The sequence below is a fragment of the Haemaphysalis longicornis genome, unplaced genomic scaffold (genome assembly GCF_048455015.1).
Source record: "Haemaphysalis longicornis isolate Haplotype H1 unplaced genomic scaffold, Haemaphysalis longicornis Haplotype H1 scaffold_19, whole genome shotgun sequence".
Classification (NCBI taxonomy): Eukaryota; Metazoa; Arthropoda; class Arachnida; order Ixodida; family Ixodidae; genus Haemaphysalis; species Haemaphysalis longicornis.
This window is the reverse complement of record NW_027526288.1, coordinates 8,310,908-8,328,257: the sequence shown is the minus strand read 5'-3', so window position 1 is coordinate 8,328,257 and position 17,350 is coordinate 8,310,908. Positions and strand designations below refer to the sequence as shown.

The 17,350-nt window shown below is 48.3% G+C and overlaps 1 protein-coding gene across 1 annotated transcript in view; it reads left to right on the top strand.

Moving 5' to 3' along the window:
• LOC144166831 (annexin A6-like) overlaps positions 1-16,188 on the top strand; it is a 95,228-nt gene extending 79,040 nt beyond the window's left edge. Inside the window, exon 10 of the mRNA XM_077696317.1 lies at positions 16,033-16,188. Within this exon, the coding sequence (XP_077552443.1) occupies positions 16,033-16,188 (156 nt within the window). The remainder of the gene's footprint in view (positions 1-16,032) is intronic.
• Positions 16,189-17,350: the final 1,162 nt, after the last annotated feature.

Here is a 17,350-nt window from a genome sequence, read left to right as displayed (position 1 = left end):
GATTCAAGACGCGATTGAAGAGCTGACATAACTGATATGTTACGGCGTGCTACCATAAATTTTCTCCTCGAATATTCACCCTTTTCAATTTTTCCTCCTTGGACAGACCACGGCTGGCATAGGCGATTACTTTTTCGCACCCGCTTTGCTTTTGGACGAGGACGGCACCCAAGCCTATATCACTGTCGTCCGTGTGCATTTCCATTTCGGCGTTTTCGTCGAAATGTGCGAGCACAGGCGGGCTTTGCAGGCATTTTTGTAGCTCGCAGAAGGCTGTTCTTGGCTATTTTCCCAGCTGAAAGGGGTGCTAACTTTCGTCAAGCATGTGAGTGGCTCTGCAATGCGTGAGAAGTTTGCGACGAAGCGCCGGTAGTATGCGCACAGTCCGAGAAATCTGCGCGCGCCCTTCTTATCTTTTGGCCTTGGGAAGTTCGCTATGGCTGAAGTTTTCGCCGGGTCAGGCAGGACTCCCGCGGCGTTGAGGACATGGCCCAAAAACTTGAGTTCCTCGTACGCGAAGCGGCACTTTTCAGGCTTCAGCGTTAACACCGACGTACGGATGGCCTCGAGCACAGACTGCAACCTTGTAAGGTGTTCTTCGAAAGTCTGGGAGATTACCACAACGTCGTCGAGGTATGCGAGGCAGGTGTGCCACTTCAGGCCAGCTAGCACAGTGTCCATGACACTTTGGAACGTTGCTGGTGCCGTGCATAGCTTAAACGGCATCCCCTTGAACTCGTATAGGCCGTCTGGGGTTATAAATGCAGTCTTCTCTCGGTCTCTCTCGTCCACTTCAATTTGCCAGTAGCCTGTCTTCAGATCCATCAATGAGAAGTACTTCGCATGGCAGAGGTGGTCGAGGGCGTCGTCGATTCGTGGCAGCGGATACACGTCCTTTTTGGTGACCTTGTTCAATCACCGGTAGTCAACGCAGAACCTCAGTGTGCCGTCTTTTTTCTTCACGAGTACGACCGGCGCAGCCCACGGACTTTTCCATGGCTGTATAATGTCGTCGTTGAGCATGTCGTCGACTTGAGTCCGGATGGCTTCGCGCTCGTGTGAAGAGACGCGGTACGGTGACTGTCAGGTAGGTCGGGCTCTATCCTCGGTTATTATCCGGTGCTTCGTCAGAGGAGTCTGACGTAACTTTGCGTTCGGCGAAAAACACTCGCTGTAGCTACGCAGCAAAGCCAATAACTTGTTCCTTTCTTCTTGCGGTAGCGCCGAAATCACTTCGAAGAGATGCGGAAGCTTGAAGGTTTAGTCGGGTGCGCGTTTAAAGTAGGCGACTGCGATCACGTCACTTGCTTGTTGCGTTTCTTCGAGGAACGCAATTGAAGCGCCCTTGTTTAAATGCTGGTACTCCTCTGTGAAATTTGTGACCAAAACGAGGGATTTACGCTGCTTAAACCGCGCAACGCCTCTTGCGACAGACACACCGCGGTCGAGAAGAAACCTTTGCTCACTCTCCACGATAGCGTCGACGTCGGGAGCAGCACCTTCACAGTACACGGTGATCATCAAGCTTGCGCGGGGTGGCAGGGTGACGTGATCATCGGCGATCCTTACAGCTGCACGGTGTGCGGGGTTCGCTTCCGGTGTCATGGAGTGATCGGGGGAAAAATTTATCGACTTCGTCTGCAGATCGATTATTGCGCCGTTGTCCGTCAAAAAGTCCATTCCGAGAATTACGTCGCGGGAGTAGTTAGGCAAAATGACGAACGCCGCTGAGTACGTCGTGCAGTCTATGGTGACGCGCGCTGTGCACGTTCCACTTGGCGTCACGAGGCGGCCTCCTGCTGTGCGTATATGCGGACCGTCCATCTTGTCGTAACTTTCTTCAGCTTAGACGCGAATGACCCGCTCATTACCGCGTAGTCGGCTCCCGTGTCGATGAGGATGACTACGTGAAAGCCGTCAATGGACAACTGGACGTCGGACGCCGCCTTCCTCGAGTTCCGGGTGCGTCGGGGCGTCGCATCTCGGCTTGTGCGTGTTGACGATCGGGCACTGTACGTCGTTGTTGTCGTCTTCTCAGCGGCACTCTCGGGCACGTTGGGTACGCGTCGCGCCGTGTAGCTGTCGTCGTGTTCGGGAGTCTCGTCAGGACTCGATCGGGTCATCGGGATGAGGGCATGTCGTGAATCACGGTCTTCGGCGCGCCCTTGCGTTGTTTGGTGGTTTTCTATTTTTCCGCCGTTGTGCAATTTCACCTCCAGAAGTTGCTGCTTTTAGTTTCCCCCGAGTGGGCTGGGGGACCGTCCCCGTGTGAAATGAGTATTGCTACGGCGGTTGGGCGACTGGTATAGGTAGGGTGACGGCGATCGGTTGAAACGGGCTGGTCCACGGCTGGTGTTGGAGAGGTATTCTTCGACCTCCGATGGGCGATGGCCGAGCGGGGGCGTGGTGACAGTAGAATCGTATTGCACAGTAGAATCGGGCTTCAATCGCCCTCGGTAGAACGCGCTTTGTTATCCGAGACCTGCTTAATTCTAGACTTAGACAGACAGAAGGGAAAAAGTGTAAATACAGTCGTTAGTCTTCACGAGTGACCGTTGCTCAAGTGGAGTAACTGTGGGGACGCGTGTGCCTGTGTTCATATTTCGCAGGGTAAATGTTGGTCCCCACCGATTTAGAGACAAACGGGAGGACGAAGTGCTGAATTTGCTGAGAAGTACCCCGCTAACGTGAAATGGCGCCGCTGCTATGCAATCTAGCGAATAGGTCTGTTGACAGTCTCACAATTTTCAAGAGAACGTAGTTGCAAGCAGAAGTTCTTTTAAATAGCGCTATAAGAGCAAGTCCTAATTTAAAAAATAAAAAGTGCCTGAGCTAACTCAGGAAGTCGGTCGTGGCAAAGAGCGGCGACGTTTTATAAAACGTTTTTTAGTGATATTTATGCGGTGTGTCACGCCGATTTTGCCAGTTATAATACAGGCCAACGAAAGATTCCGTGCGCATGGCAGAGTGAGACGCCGGTTAGTACAAAATAGCAAACCTTAGTCATAGGCGTAGTGAATACACGCATTTGTAGCAAACGAGAATCGCATATAACAACAGTGCAAATAGAAAAGGTTTAGTACAGCTACGCACCCTGCCGTTAGCTTTAATTACACGGGACACAAATGCCTTTCATACAAAAGTTATAACACTGCTCCAGCAGCCGTAAGGCCCAGCTGCATTTTCCAGTCTCCTCTACCAACGCTTAGGTGCATAAGTCCGGTTACAAAAAGCCTAATTTCTTTTTATCCGCGCAGGAACATGAGCACTGTTACACTGTTCTTTCACGAATATGCGCTTGCGCATACGACACCACAGACATTTTGAAAGGGTTGCAAACGTTCGGCAACTACTTAGGCTTTGTTAATTTTTGCCGAAGCAGGTCAGTCGTTATACCACCCAGACTCCTGTCGTCACAAGGGCGATTGGTTGTCGTTTCTTTCCCGCGCTGAACCCATGTTTATGAGTGTTTATTTGCAGTCGAGGCTAGAAATGCCGAGTGCGAATTCTGACGCCAGCGATGAACGCAATGGCTCCGAGTGCAGAGTACCGAACGTATTTCACTTGGGTACCCGCCTTTTGCCAACGAAAGGCTTCTGGCATTGTGGTCAAGCGCTACCGCGTTAGTTTCGTGTAAAAAGTGGCGGTGGTTCAATTATCGCTCAGTGGGCATCTTTTTTGCCGCCCCTGGTTATTTTTTGGTAGGGGGTATTCGAACGGAGCAACCGTTCGTTTCCGCCCATTTGTTCTCGACGAGGAGCAACGGTTGTGGTAGCGGAGTTAGTCCCGCAGAGAAGCAATGGCACTGCCCCGTTGCCTATGTTTTGGCTACCAGTGTAAAAGCGAAGAAACCAGGGGAGGCCCGGAGGCCGTGCATGGGGGAATGGGAAGTGAAGGGAGGGGGTAGCAAAGGTGTTCGTCGCACAATTGAATGTCCCTTCTTTGAACACTCATTTTGCGCCCATGATGTTAATAAGGCTCAACTTACGATGGGTATTCTCCCCCAGGCTACACTAATCTTGGAATGCCACTCTGTATGCCATGATTTTCTAGTGCTTGAAGAAAATCGATGTTGTCATTTGGAGGGTGTGGAGTGTCCGTGTCTGTAGGGACGTGACGGAACAAGTGCTGTCTTTGAAGCGCGAAATGGCGGCACACCCACGTGAGGTGGTGGTCAGCCGATACGTTTTGTTGGTACTAAGGGCAATACGGGGGTTGGTGGCCATTCGGATGGCACCATTTCCTCGTAACAGAGGACGTGTAGGCACTCTTGGCGATGCTTTTAATGAATATCCACGGAAACCCTGGGTATTTGAAGCCTCTGTGGCAGATATCCTTTTTGGGGTTTCACCTAAAATGGTAATCTGGCGTTGAACACGCCTAGCATCCGGTTGGTTCCAGGGGTCGGTTAATGCAAGGCACGACGGCAGAAGGGGAGGCAGATAATGAAGCGCTCTCTCTGGCAGCATCGTGTGATGCTTGGTTCCCCGACCGGAAATCCGTGTGACCTGGTGTCCACGCCAGGCGTATAGTGACGCCATTTCGCAAAAGATGTAAAGGGAGAGCGTAATGATGTTGGCTGTAGGGTGGTCTGAATATGGTTTTCGGAGTTCTTGCATGACGTCATGGCAATCGGTCAATGTGCATGCCGTATGAGATGTATTCGCAGAGTACGTAAACGGTCCAATACGCCCTGTACACCTCGTAGCTCCGCTTCAAGGGGTGAACAGGTGTTCATCTCGAGCACTGCCGTGCCATTCAGGTGTGGTGCCTCTGGTGATCTCCTTGCTACACCGATGCGTCCTTCACGAATACTGGCATCAGTTCAGATGTCAATTTCCCCAGAGTGTTTGCTCATATGGAGTCGTCGTTGAGCCTCTTGTCGGGCATGGGGGTGCTTTCTCCGTTTGTTGTTCTTCTGAGACATTACGACCTGAGTCGTGCATTCCCAGGGCGGTGGAGATACAGCGGGCAACGTGGCAGGATCCAGTTGTCTCCTGTTGTGGCTGGCCAGAAGAGCTAGGCCTTGGTTTGTGAGTTCACGTCAAGCAAAGTTCTGGGCGATGGTTGCTTCAATTAGTTCGGTCAGCGGTGGCAGATCCACAGAATCTTCAAGCGCCACTGTACGGGTGAGTCGAGGCAGCCCAGTTAATGTGCGGCGATCCGCTCGATATAGAATGTCGGAGGTCGTCGTACACCGAAGCTCCATAACATAATCGGCCCACTGACACCGTCCTTGCCAGCGTTGGTGTTACCATTTGAGATGCACCCCATACTTATTCGACATGCGCGACACTAAGTGTACCATCAGTTTCCAGCTTGACTTCAGTTGATTTATTCATTGTTTGGCGTTGTTCCTGTTGTCTAGCGGGATTCCGCGAAGCCTGATCCTAACGGTTTCCGATGGAATACGAATGTCCGATATTTATACCACCTGATGGAACTAGGAAGGTAACCTCTTGCTCCTATGGGCAACAAGAAATATTGTTTTGTCTGGCGCTAAGGCAAGCCCCAGAGTGCGGAAAGTGTCCGTAAGGCTGTGGAAAGCGGCTTGGAGTTCCGTGATCATTGATGTGACGCAGTCGAAGTCCTGCGATTCGGTCCAAGTAGTTATATCGTCGGCATAGATTGCAAACCTAGCCGCCGCGTCCTTCTGTAGCGATCGCGTAACTCTCGTCATGGCAATTGAACAACATTGGTCCCAGGATAAACCTCTGGGGCACGCACCTATCCAAGAAATAGGTCCGGGGGGTCCATCCAGGTGCCGATGCTGCGGTTGCACTGGTCGTTGGTACACGAAGCTCCGAATCCAAATTCAATTTTGAGCACTGGCTTGGGTAAGAATTTCGCAACTCTTCTAGTATCGCTTAATGCTTAATGTTTTCAAAGGCCTTTCACATATCCAAGATGAGGTCTAAAGCCGGTTTGTGAGGAATGGAACCACGGTTCGATATACTCTAAGTGATGCTGCTTTGGATTGGAAACCATGCGCTCTATAAGCTTGCATATCAGGGGCGTAGTAAAAGCGAAGACACTCTAAAAACTTGGTAAAATCGATGAAACTGCATTTTCTCCGGTTTTACTTTGTTCGCATTGTCCATCATTTTTCAGACCATCTTTGTTACACCTACACCGGGTGCCAAATATGCAATAACTGGGTGCATACTGTTTTTGCATTAAAATGGAAAGTCACTTTTATTAAAAGGTTTTATTTACCCTGTTAACAGAAGGGGAAAATAAGCGATGCATCCACGTAGAGTTTGCCATCATAAGTTCAGACATAAGAAACAGGGCTTATTTTCAAGGGGTCGTTTGTTTATGTTAAGGCACATTTTCTGCAAAGACGGCCAGTAAGGCTAATGAATTTTGCTTGTCAAGTACCATGGGGCCGTTGTGTAAACGGCGTAGTACTTCCTCGGTATTCGGCGTAGTATTCCTAACAAATTTGATGACGCACATCAAGGAACTGTCACTGTCTTTGTGCGAGACTTCAGCAGTTGATTCCCCTCGCCCTAGCGCGAAGGAAATGCAGCTGCGCCATAGACTTCCGCGTGCTTCGCGTGTTTGCCCGTGTCATGTCTGGTGAATGGAGGTCTCTACTGTATTGCCTAGGACAAGCTGCATTCCCGGAATCAATGGTAGCTGCAAATGGTATTTACATAGCCAAAAGAAGAAACGCTGCTGCACCGGGGATTTTCCAGGAAAGCCTCATAGAGGGAAAACATTCTTTTGCTAGTGTACCTAGGCGAAGAGTGTAATGACTTGTATCTGCACAAGAATGCGTAGTTGGTGCATGTAAGTCATTTATCATGATAGTAGTGTAATTGTGAATAATGGTAATAAACAGCAATTCCAAGACACAGGAAACACAACCATGCCGAAGGCAATGTCAGCAAATTAGAAAATCATCTGCTTATTTGGCTCCAAATTTGTCAGCCGTCTTTTCCTGCAGCAAATAAAAACGGTACACGAAAAACTTCAAGTAATGAGATCACAAAGGCTACCCTCGTAAGCCCTTACAACAAACAAACGAATGACAAAAGAAACAAAGCACAGGCAACAAAAAATAACTGAAAAGAAACACAAAAACACTAGTGATATCTCCAAATACACCACTGTCACGCAGATACCTCAAAAACGCAAGAACTGAATTGAAAAAAAAAAACGAAATTGACCTAGTTTTATCGCCAGCAATCTGTCAATTCATGTTCCCTCACACAATGTATTCCAAGAAAAGAACATCAAAGATAAAAATAAACATAAATACACTGAGAATGAACAACACACATGTGCAGTACGCACACTGTACTACACACATGTGCAGTACACACACTGTACTACACACATGTACTACACATGTGTGTAGTACATGTATGTAATACATGTACTTACAGGCATGTATTATACAGGCATGTAATCACCGACCACAGGCGATTAGCCCAACCATGCAAAAAAGAACACAACGAAACGATGTTTGAATTTCGGGGTTTCTTAAATGCAAACGAAGAAACATTAAGCTTTTCATACAATGAAGTGGTGTAAGATATATGCTTGTTTAATATTCTTGGTGTTTCGGCACCTTTTGGGATGTTCATATTACTGGGTAGTGATTATTACTGTGATTACTACTCCTATTACTTTGCTGAGGAAGACCTTTCTTCCGTACATTTGGTATTTTTTGCAAGCAAAATACCCCAACATGTCTTCTTTTTAAACTAAGGACAGTTTTCTACATTATGTCACTACCTGTGAAGCAAAGGCATCAGATTTTTGTATTAACTTGCACTTGTGCTTAAAAATCTTGACCTATGCCGTGTTAGGAAGCATCTGAAGTCAGGTTGGTAGTTCTTTTTCAGTCAGAAATTGCAAGGCAGAACGCAGGCTTAGAAATTGTTGCCGCTAATTTCCTTCAATGTTACGATTTTTCGCTCCACTTGAGCGTTGTGCACCTTTTTATTAACGGTCCCATCAGACCTAGTTTCTCACCAAGCGCTGCCCAAAACTTTGCAAAGTAATCAACGACGCAACATTAGTTGTACTTATAACTTCTCGTTGTATGGTGCTCGGAAAGGAAATCAAACTTTCTGAAATAGCACACTGACAGGGCAGAAGACCAACAGTTCTATGCACAAATAACGAAATGGCTTGTTTCAGGGAAGGCCTTACAAATCCACGCATTGCTGGGCTGTTACAGATATCAGATGGCTTTTTCTAGTAGTGCCAAGAATTAAGCGCTCCCGCCCATGTCGACCGGTTGAAAAGGTTGCACGCTATGAAACTTTGCGAGTTCTTTCGTTCCTGTGCGATATAATTAATTTTTACTGCTCGAACAAAACTGTGAGCCCGACTTTTGCAATTCGCTTATCATGACTCCGCAGTACGCCTAACATTGGAATGTTCGCGCCGGCGATCAGTAATGCGTCTGCCTTCTTGGGCTATACACCATCGTATGCGCAACACAGGAACTTGCAGCATTTTATGCATCATTCGACAAGTTTTCAAGCGTTTTTTTTTTATGTGTACTGCGCCTTTATTACCCAGTTTGAAAGCTGGCAATGTTTTAAAGAGGTGAAAAATACCTTCATTTCTGTTTCCACGTAGTGTGAGCCCCGGTGTAAATACGTTATACCAGCTTTGTTTTCCTTTGTTGCTGGGTTAGGTGGAGTTTCGGCTTAATGTTCATGTCAGAGTCAAGAAATTCTGAAACAATGTCGGTTACACCAGTAGGAAAGCCAGTTTGTGTGAGTTCACTGGCTTGGGAAACCTATAGCCTCACTGAAGTTTACAGGAACACGTAAGAGATGCTCTACACAGGCTGCTGATAAGCCTCCTGCGCTGGAGTTTTGGCAACATGCAGCGCCCCTAGTGGCCGACGCCTCTGGGTAGTACAAAAGCAGACGACCCTCGCCTCCCTCCACGCGTTTTCAATCAAGGCAGAGTGAAACTTGGTTGTACTTAGTTTATTCGCTTCGTGATGGGTTTAAATGACTGCATACTGTATGAAATAGCCCTTAAAGTAGTTGTAGAGGGTAAAAAAATAATATCCGCTCAAACAAGCCGATTTATCGGCTTTCTTTTCAGCGAGCTGTCGCGGTCGTCGCGGCATGGGACAGTATCGCCAGGTCGGGTGGTCTAACTTCCTGACGCCGATTACCGTTCTTTCTTCCTGCGTGCGGTCGACAAAGGAAAGTTCACGAGTAGCATAAACACGGAACTCTGCTCATCCTATAGCCTGACGTAACTGCAAAAGGTTGCTTCAGCAGGAGCATGCAAACGAACCCAAGAATTGCGCAGCCGACACAGCTGACACTGCTGCCCTGGCACCGCCATAAAAACGAGTGGAAATTTCGTTTTGTATTATCGCAAACTAAATGGTCTGTGCGTAACATTTTACGCGGCACGATTTACGAACGGCAGAGTACATGTATACTAGCGAGGAGATGAAGCATTGCGTCAAATAAACAAAATAAGCGCTATTAAAGGACGCAAAACAATCACCAAATCGCACGCCCGATATATGTTTCTTTGATCGGAGAAAAAAGCAAGTGATCGGTTTTATTAGCAGGGTCATCGACTTGCTTCGGAAATGAAAGCGTTACGGATTCGTGAAGGAAACCTATTGTGCCTGAAATCCAGTAAGTTAGAAACAGGCAAAAAAGACCGAGTTGAGGAGGGGTCCTCCACGTATCAATTTCGGAGGAAGGAGAACCGCCGAATAGGCAGGAAGAAATGGTCAATTGTTTCCTCCCCTTGACAAAAAACGCACAGGGCCGAAGGCGCAATGTGTCATGGTGACTAAACAGCGCAGAAGACGAAACACAGAGAAGAGCAAAAAACAGGACGAGCGCTGACTATCAACTGGGGTTTATTGGAAAAGAAACATATTTATATACAAGGTCACAAGTAAAAAGCGCGTGCACTCCGTTGGTATCACCTCAGACAATCAGAAAAAGAGTGAACAAGCAGAATCAAAACCTTTATCGGCAATCAAGAAAAGCTACTTCTTTCTCTTGCAAACATACTGAGGCATGACTAATGCAAGCGTCACCGAGCTTTGTTATGTGTGAAGCCTCTATTATTTCACGTTTACGCTGATTAGAATGATTAAAAAGAATGACAGTTTTATCAAGTATGGGCTCGCATGAAGGCGTGGAGCATGACCGACAGTGTTCTGACATGTGGGACGTCGGCGTTCCCTTCAACGAATTGAAGTGTTCTCTTAAACGTACATTAATACAACGGCCCGTCTGGCCGACGTATACCCGTCCACATGATAACGGTATTTGGTAAACAACACAAATACAACAAGTGACATACTTATTATTGTGTTTAACCGAGCAATCTTTGTAGTTATTGGCGCCGGAACCTTGCTTCTTTCGGTTAACTAAAGCACACACTCTACCAAGTTTATTTGGGGCAGATATGGCAACCTGCACCCCATATCTAGACGCTATCTTCTTCAACCTATGGGTGGTCCGGTGAATATACGGAACAACAGCATACTTTTTTCGTTGATCTGGTTCCCTCTGAGTGGCGGGCTTTTCACACCCTTTTACTACTTTGACCAGTTTATTACACGCTGAGGCCAAGGCACAGTTTGGAAAACCCGCCTCCGTAAGTTTTTTTACCTGTTCCTTAAAACTGGCGCCCATAGAGTGCACACATGATTTAAACAGGGCAGAACGTAGGCTAGAGAACGCTATAGAGTTTTTCACAAGTTTACTATGGCCTGACTTATAGTTTTTTCACAAGTTTACTATGGCCTCACTTGTTGTATTTGTGTTGTTTACCAAATACCGTTATCATGTGGACGGGTATACGTCGGCCAGACGGGCCGTTGTATTAATGTACGTTTAAGAGAACACTTCAATTCGTTGAAGGGAACGCCGACGTCCCACATGTCAGAACACTGTCGGTCATGCTCCACGCCTTCATGCGAGCCCATACTTGATAAAACTGTCATTCTTTTTAATCATTCTAATCAGCGTAAACGTGAAATAATAGAGGCTTCACACATAACAAAGCTCGGTGACGCTTGCATTAGTCATGCCTCAGTATGTTTGCAAGAGAAAGAAGTAGCTTTTCTTGATTGCCGATAAAGGTTTTGATTCTGCTTGTTCACTCTTTTTCTGATTGTCTGAGGTGATACCAACGGAGTGCACGCGCTTTTTACTTGTGACCTTGTATATAAATATGTTTCTTTTCCAATAAACCCCAGTTGATAGTCAGCGCTCGTCCTGTTTTTTGCTCTTCTCTGTGTTTCGTCTTCTGCGCTGTTTAGTCACCATGTCGCAACACCAACTCGCCCAACTTTCCATCCTGCGCAATGTGTGTGTGGTGAAGGTAGAAGTTCAAGTGAGGTACTCGGCAGCGAAAGGCGGCCTGTGTGACCTCGCACAATCGAGACTGCGCAACGTCACACTTCCATGAGTACCGGAGGTGCTCAATATCACCTTAGCCGGAGATTCTTTCTGGTTGGAAGCTGTCCAGCGAACTGTACCTTCGAAACCGAGATGCAGCAACTTGGTCTATGCGGGGCACAGCATAAACAAGTGGGCCATACAGCGCTACGCCTGCCAGATAATCAGCGGCTTCAATAAGGTAGATACCCCTGTATCCTCGATCCCACACAAGGTGGATTTCTCGCATACATGTATGCTACTACGAGCTCCGTGAGCGTTCGGAGAAGACCAGTGAAGATTTGGGAATATAGAGTTAAGGAGACTGGCAGTGAATTCGTCGCCTTTAGCCCTTTTTAATGGTCCTCACTGAGTTTTCGAAAAGCGAGGGCAATCGGCAAAAACTCTACCGAGAATATTATCGTGATATTAAAAAGGTGCAGAAAAAATTCCCGGTCAAGCACAGGCAAAAAATGCGAATACCAGGTGGTGGTGGTGGCAAAACGTTTAATAAGCCAAAGGGAAGAAGTAGAAGGGCGATGAAACAACATAGATTATCATGGAAGTTGCTTCCAAGACCAGAATAGTCGCGCATGATCGTGTATGTAATGTCCGCATCCATAGCAAGAATATTTTTCTCTAAAAGCTGCAGTTGCGTCACCCTTGCAACAAGCCCAGATGGGACCCCATTCACTGACAAATGGGGATCTGGTTTCTTGTGCCATGACAACCTAGCTAGGGGTTATTTCCAGCCAGCGTGTGAAGAGTTCAGTGCACGCACGCAAGTAGGCAGCATTTCGGTACGGTGGCGCTTATTGCTTAAGGTCCGCTCCAGGTGCGCAGCGATGGCTCAGAGGTACGGCCTTAACTTCGTTTGTTGCCCCGCACGGGGCACCTTGAGAAATCTTGGTGACGGTACTGGCGATACCGCGGACCCCGAGCCCCCAAACATAAGCTGGATCGAACCGTGGCGATGTGTTTATAGGTGGAGGGTTAGAAACCACGAACGGCGGCCGTCGGAGCCTTGGTCAAGCTCCGGCCGATGGGCTCCTTGCCTGTCTACCAGGCAGGGAGCTCCGGGACCTCTTTGACTACCAGGGTAAGGTCAAAGGAGAAAGTACTCCCGTCTTCCTGCTTTTATACTATGCCATATGGTATTTTCAAACCCCCCCCCCCCCCCCAACCGTGATCGGCCCCCTAAAAGGGGCCGCACCGAAGTATCTTTTCCTTCTTTGCCTTCTATCTCGCTCCCAAAGCCAGATAACTACCCTCGTTTTTTGATCATTGAATCTGTGGAAAAATCAAAGCCGGTTTCGTCTCAATCTGTATTTCTTGTTTCTAAATACCTTGAAGGTATCATCGGCAAAACATATGACGCCAAAAAGCTCAGAACTGGTGAAGTGCTAGTTGAAGTTAAAACTCAGCAGCAATCTACAATCCTCCTGAAACAAACCCGCATAGCAGATCTGGAGATCAGGGTCACACCCCACCGCAGCCTCAACAGTGCTCAAGGTGTGATCTCTGAGGCAGATCTCCTAACCGAGACAGAGACTGATCTGCTCGAAGGCCTAAAAGACCAAGGCGTGACAGCAGTAAGGCGCATCGTCATCAGGAGAGAGAACAAAGAAATAGCCACCAAACATCTGATCCTGACTTCCGACCGCTGCACACTGCCCGAGCATGTCAACGCAGGTTTCATCCGTTGTTCTGTCCGGCCGTACATCCCGAACCCGAGGCGCTGTTTCAAGTGCCAGAGGTTCGGGCATGGTGCCAACTCCTGTCGAGGCAGAACAACATGTGCCAAATGCGCCCAGCACGATCATCTATCGGACAACTGCACTGCAACCAACTTCACCTGCCCGAATTGCCAGGATCCACACGCAGCATACTCTCGCGCTTGTGAAAAGTTTCATCTTGAAAAAAAAAATCATCAACCTTAAGATAACCGAAAACATCACCTTCCCAGAGGCGCGAAAGAGGTTCGCCTCCTTCCCTCTGGGCAGGTACGCCGACGCAGCTCGCCGGGGGGCGGAGCGGCGTTTGGTTTCGGCGGGGAACCAGTACCGCGAGTCGGATTTGGTTTGGATAAAAGGCAACAAAACATCGCAATAAAATTGGTTTTAATTGTGCGGCAAGGCGATTTTGGTGCTGTGTCTACTGCTGGTTAATACCAAGCTCTCCCAAAACAACTGGCTGGGGTCTGGATGAAACGGCCACGATGCGTGTGATCAGAAATGTTGATCGAGTGGCTGACGTCACGGCGGTCTCCGGTATAGACCGAGATAAAGCAAAACTGCCAGATCTGGAGCGAGGAGTACGAGTCGTGGTTGCGTTTATTTACGAACGCAACCGGTTTCATGCTTTGAGAACCGGAGAGGAACTATGCAGCAACAGCACCGGCGACCATGCTCCATGGCTTGATGTTAAGGCGGAGCGAGGTGTCAAAAACTAAGCATGTCTCACTCGGAAAGCTCCTTTTGGCTGTGGAAAAAGAAAATGGCTCCAATCCACGCTGTAAAGGTGGTTGGAAAACAAAGCTTTAAATGACACCCCCAACAACTGCGCATGCGATGTCATCTGAATTCACACAAGTGGCTCTACAAAGAGTGAAACCTGAGTTTCTGCCAGCCATTACCTGGAATTCGCGGGGACGGCGTCCCGAACGCAGCCGCAGTGTCGGCCACGGAAGGCTAGAGCGGCAGACGACGCCGCCCCTGTAAGCCGGCCATGAGTCGGAAGTGAGCGAAAAAGGAGAGGAGCGTCTTTAGAAGGGTGAGACAGCGGAACCTTGTCATCTGGATGTGCTATACCCGGTTACAACTTAAGAACGGCACCTCGCGCCTCATCACCGCAACCGGCTGTTCCTCCGCTCGGCGCAAAGAGTGCGTTACTGCGAATGTTTTTGGAAGCACAAAATAAAAGAACCCCCCAAAACAAAACAAGTAAACTTAATGCTCTTGGGATTTTGAAATTTCAATGTGAGATACATTACCACAACTACCGTGTATCAAAACGTAAACATATTATAAAAAAAATGACATTCCCAGTCAAAACCCGGTGCAAAAAGGACAAAACAAAACATTATTAAGAAAAAAATAACAAAGTTCAGTTTACTTTTTATGGCTTACGTGTTGTATTTTACACAAGAATGCATTATTCACTAGCTTTTAAATTACGATGTGTTAGCGTATAGTGGCCTCTTTGCTTTACGCATTGTATTTTTGTCCCCACATTTTACACCATCTCATTCTCCAACATGGACGTCTCGTACGAGGTCGATTTTTTGGCGGAGCATGACTACGCAGTACCACCTGCAGCCGCATTTGTTACTGTTTCTTCGACTCCAGATTCTTCGTCGCGTTTGCGGTCTGGGGCGAGTTCACCGCCCCCTCAGAGCCCTTCAACGCCGAAGCATCTGTACAGGAAGAACTGCAGCGGCATTGTTCTTTGTAGCCACGTTCAGCAGACAGTTTTGAACGTCTACATGAAGCTGCGAGGGGAGCACCAGCACGTTGGCGTGGAAGAGACTTGCCGCAAGACAAGTAAGTACACCGGTGTCAGTTTTCGGAAGATTTTGGACATCAAATCCAAAGCGAAGGCGACGGACGGGAAGCTGACAACACCTTCACGGAAAAGGCCCGGAAGCGAAAACCGCAAACGCCGCACTGCGATGTATGACAGCTTCACTTTGTGCGCGCTGAGAAACATTGTGCACGACCTCTTCCGGCGAAACGAGCCTCCTACTGCACAGAAGATTGCGGAAGAATTTCGGAGGAGTGAGCATCTTCCCAGCCTTTGAACGTGGACCATCCGCCGCCTCCTGAATGACATCGGCTTCGTCTTCGAGAAACGCGAACGAAACTCGATGATGATCGAGCGTCAGGACGTGCTGATTTGGCGGCAGCGGTACCTTCATCAGGTCGCTGAGTACAGGCAGCAGCACCGCAAATTGTTCTACACAGACGAAACTTGGGTAAACGCTGGCCACACCGTGACGAAGGCTTGGAGGGACGATACAGTGAAAACGTCTGAGGACGCTTTCCTGCATGGTTTGACGACTGGGCTCAAACAGCCATCCGGAAGAGGAGCGCGGCTGATAGTCACCCACATCGGCAACGAGGAGGGCTTTGTTGGCGGCTGTCTGTCCGTCTTCAAAGGAACGAAGTCGGGAGACTATCACGAGGAAATGGACGGCAAGCATTTCGAGGCTTGGTTTGACTCTGTTCTCCCTAAGCTGCCCCAGGGTAGTGTTGTCGTCATGGACAACGCGTCCTACTATTCCAGGCGGCTGGAGACTGTCCCGACCATGTCCTCACGCAAGCCTGACATACTAGCCTGGCTGACATCAAAAGGTATCCCGTGTGATGCAACGATGACAAAGAAGCAGCTTCTTGAACTGGTGGCGCCAGTGAAAGACCAGTTTGTGAAGTTCAGGGTTGATGTCATGGCAGAAAAGGCTGGGTGCGTCGTTCTGAGGTTGCCACCATACCACTGCGAGTTCAACCCCATCGAGCTGATCTGGGCGCAGATGAAAGGTGAAGTTGCTAGGCTGAACACTGACTTCAAGATTGACAGTGTGCGGAAGCTCCTCATCAGAGCAGCTGAGAATGTTTCTCCAAGCAACTGGGCCAAGGCTGTTGAGCACGTCATTGGCATTGAGGACAAGTGCCGAGAGGCGCGTGGGTTCAGTGACCATGTGGAGCCAATCATCATCAGCCTTGGGGAGGAAGACGACGACAGCTGTGGGAGTGCAGATGACGACCTCTCGGGCATCGAGGAAATGGAGTGAGGCTTACCATGCTGCAGTCTTCAGCTCCGAAGCTCCAAACGGCTCTTTTAAGAGCCCACCAAATGTTGAATAGCGGTATGGCCTACAGCGAGCTTGCCACCTGTGTATCCTCCCACTATGTTTGCTTTATGCAGCAGAGTTCAACTTCTTTTCTGGAACAATACCAAGGTTGTTTACATGGCTGGTCAACAATGTAGGGCTGAGGAACATGAAACATAAAACTAAGGGGGATGGTGACACAATCTTGCATTATTGAAAAGAGTCTTGTATTATTGAGGCGACGCTCTGTAACCTTATGCTCGGCTGCCTTCGCCTACCTATCTTTGTGGCCTCACGCTCAAATCTTTCCTTAAAATATTTTCAAGCGGCCACGTCTGCAGTGTTGATTTCAAGGTTTCCAGTGGTCTTGTTTACCTTTTCAACGAGTTGGGGTTTGTGAACAGCGTCAGGATTCGTTATCCGGCGATTGCTGGTCTTTCTTTCCACACGAGCCAAACTGATTAATGTGGAGAAAGACACTAGTCCATGGTCAGAAAAGACGTGTGACACCGCATCTAGCCACCCACTGCAAGAAGTCCCTGGTAACGCAGAAGCGGTCCAGGTGAGCTTGAGACGTGCCACGCCGCCATGTGTTGCGGGGCGGCACCCCACTGACGTCCCGGGTCCACATGGATCCTATCACTGTCCCACAAAACGAACATTAGTTTACAAGCTGAGAGTGTCTGGCTCTGCTCTCCCTTGTCACTGACACTTTATGCAGTTAATATCCCCTCACAAAGAAGAAATACATTTCCCGTTACATTATGTGGTACTGTTAGTGGGGAAGCAAACAGGTCAGTACGAGCTTGCGCCTTGTCGGGGGAATGCACGCAAAGAAAACAGGAAAACTTCCCGCTCATTTTTGCATCGACCAGGGAGAAACCACCATCTGCCCAAGCTTGCAGTCAACAATTTTAATGAAGTCACTTTTTTTATAAGAATGGCTGTTCTGCCTGCACGACTACATTTAGCAGGCTAATTTACTGTCGAACCAACAAATTTTTTGACGTTCCTACCATGTGTGCCCTACCTTTCCACAATACACTCTTCTGCCCTTGGAACGAATGCCAACATATTGCAACAATGCACAAGATAAGCTGAATACCACCAGGGCAAGGCTGTC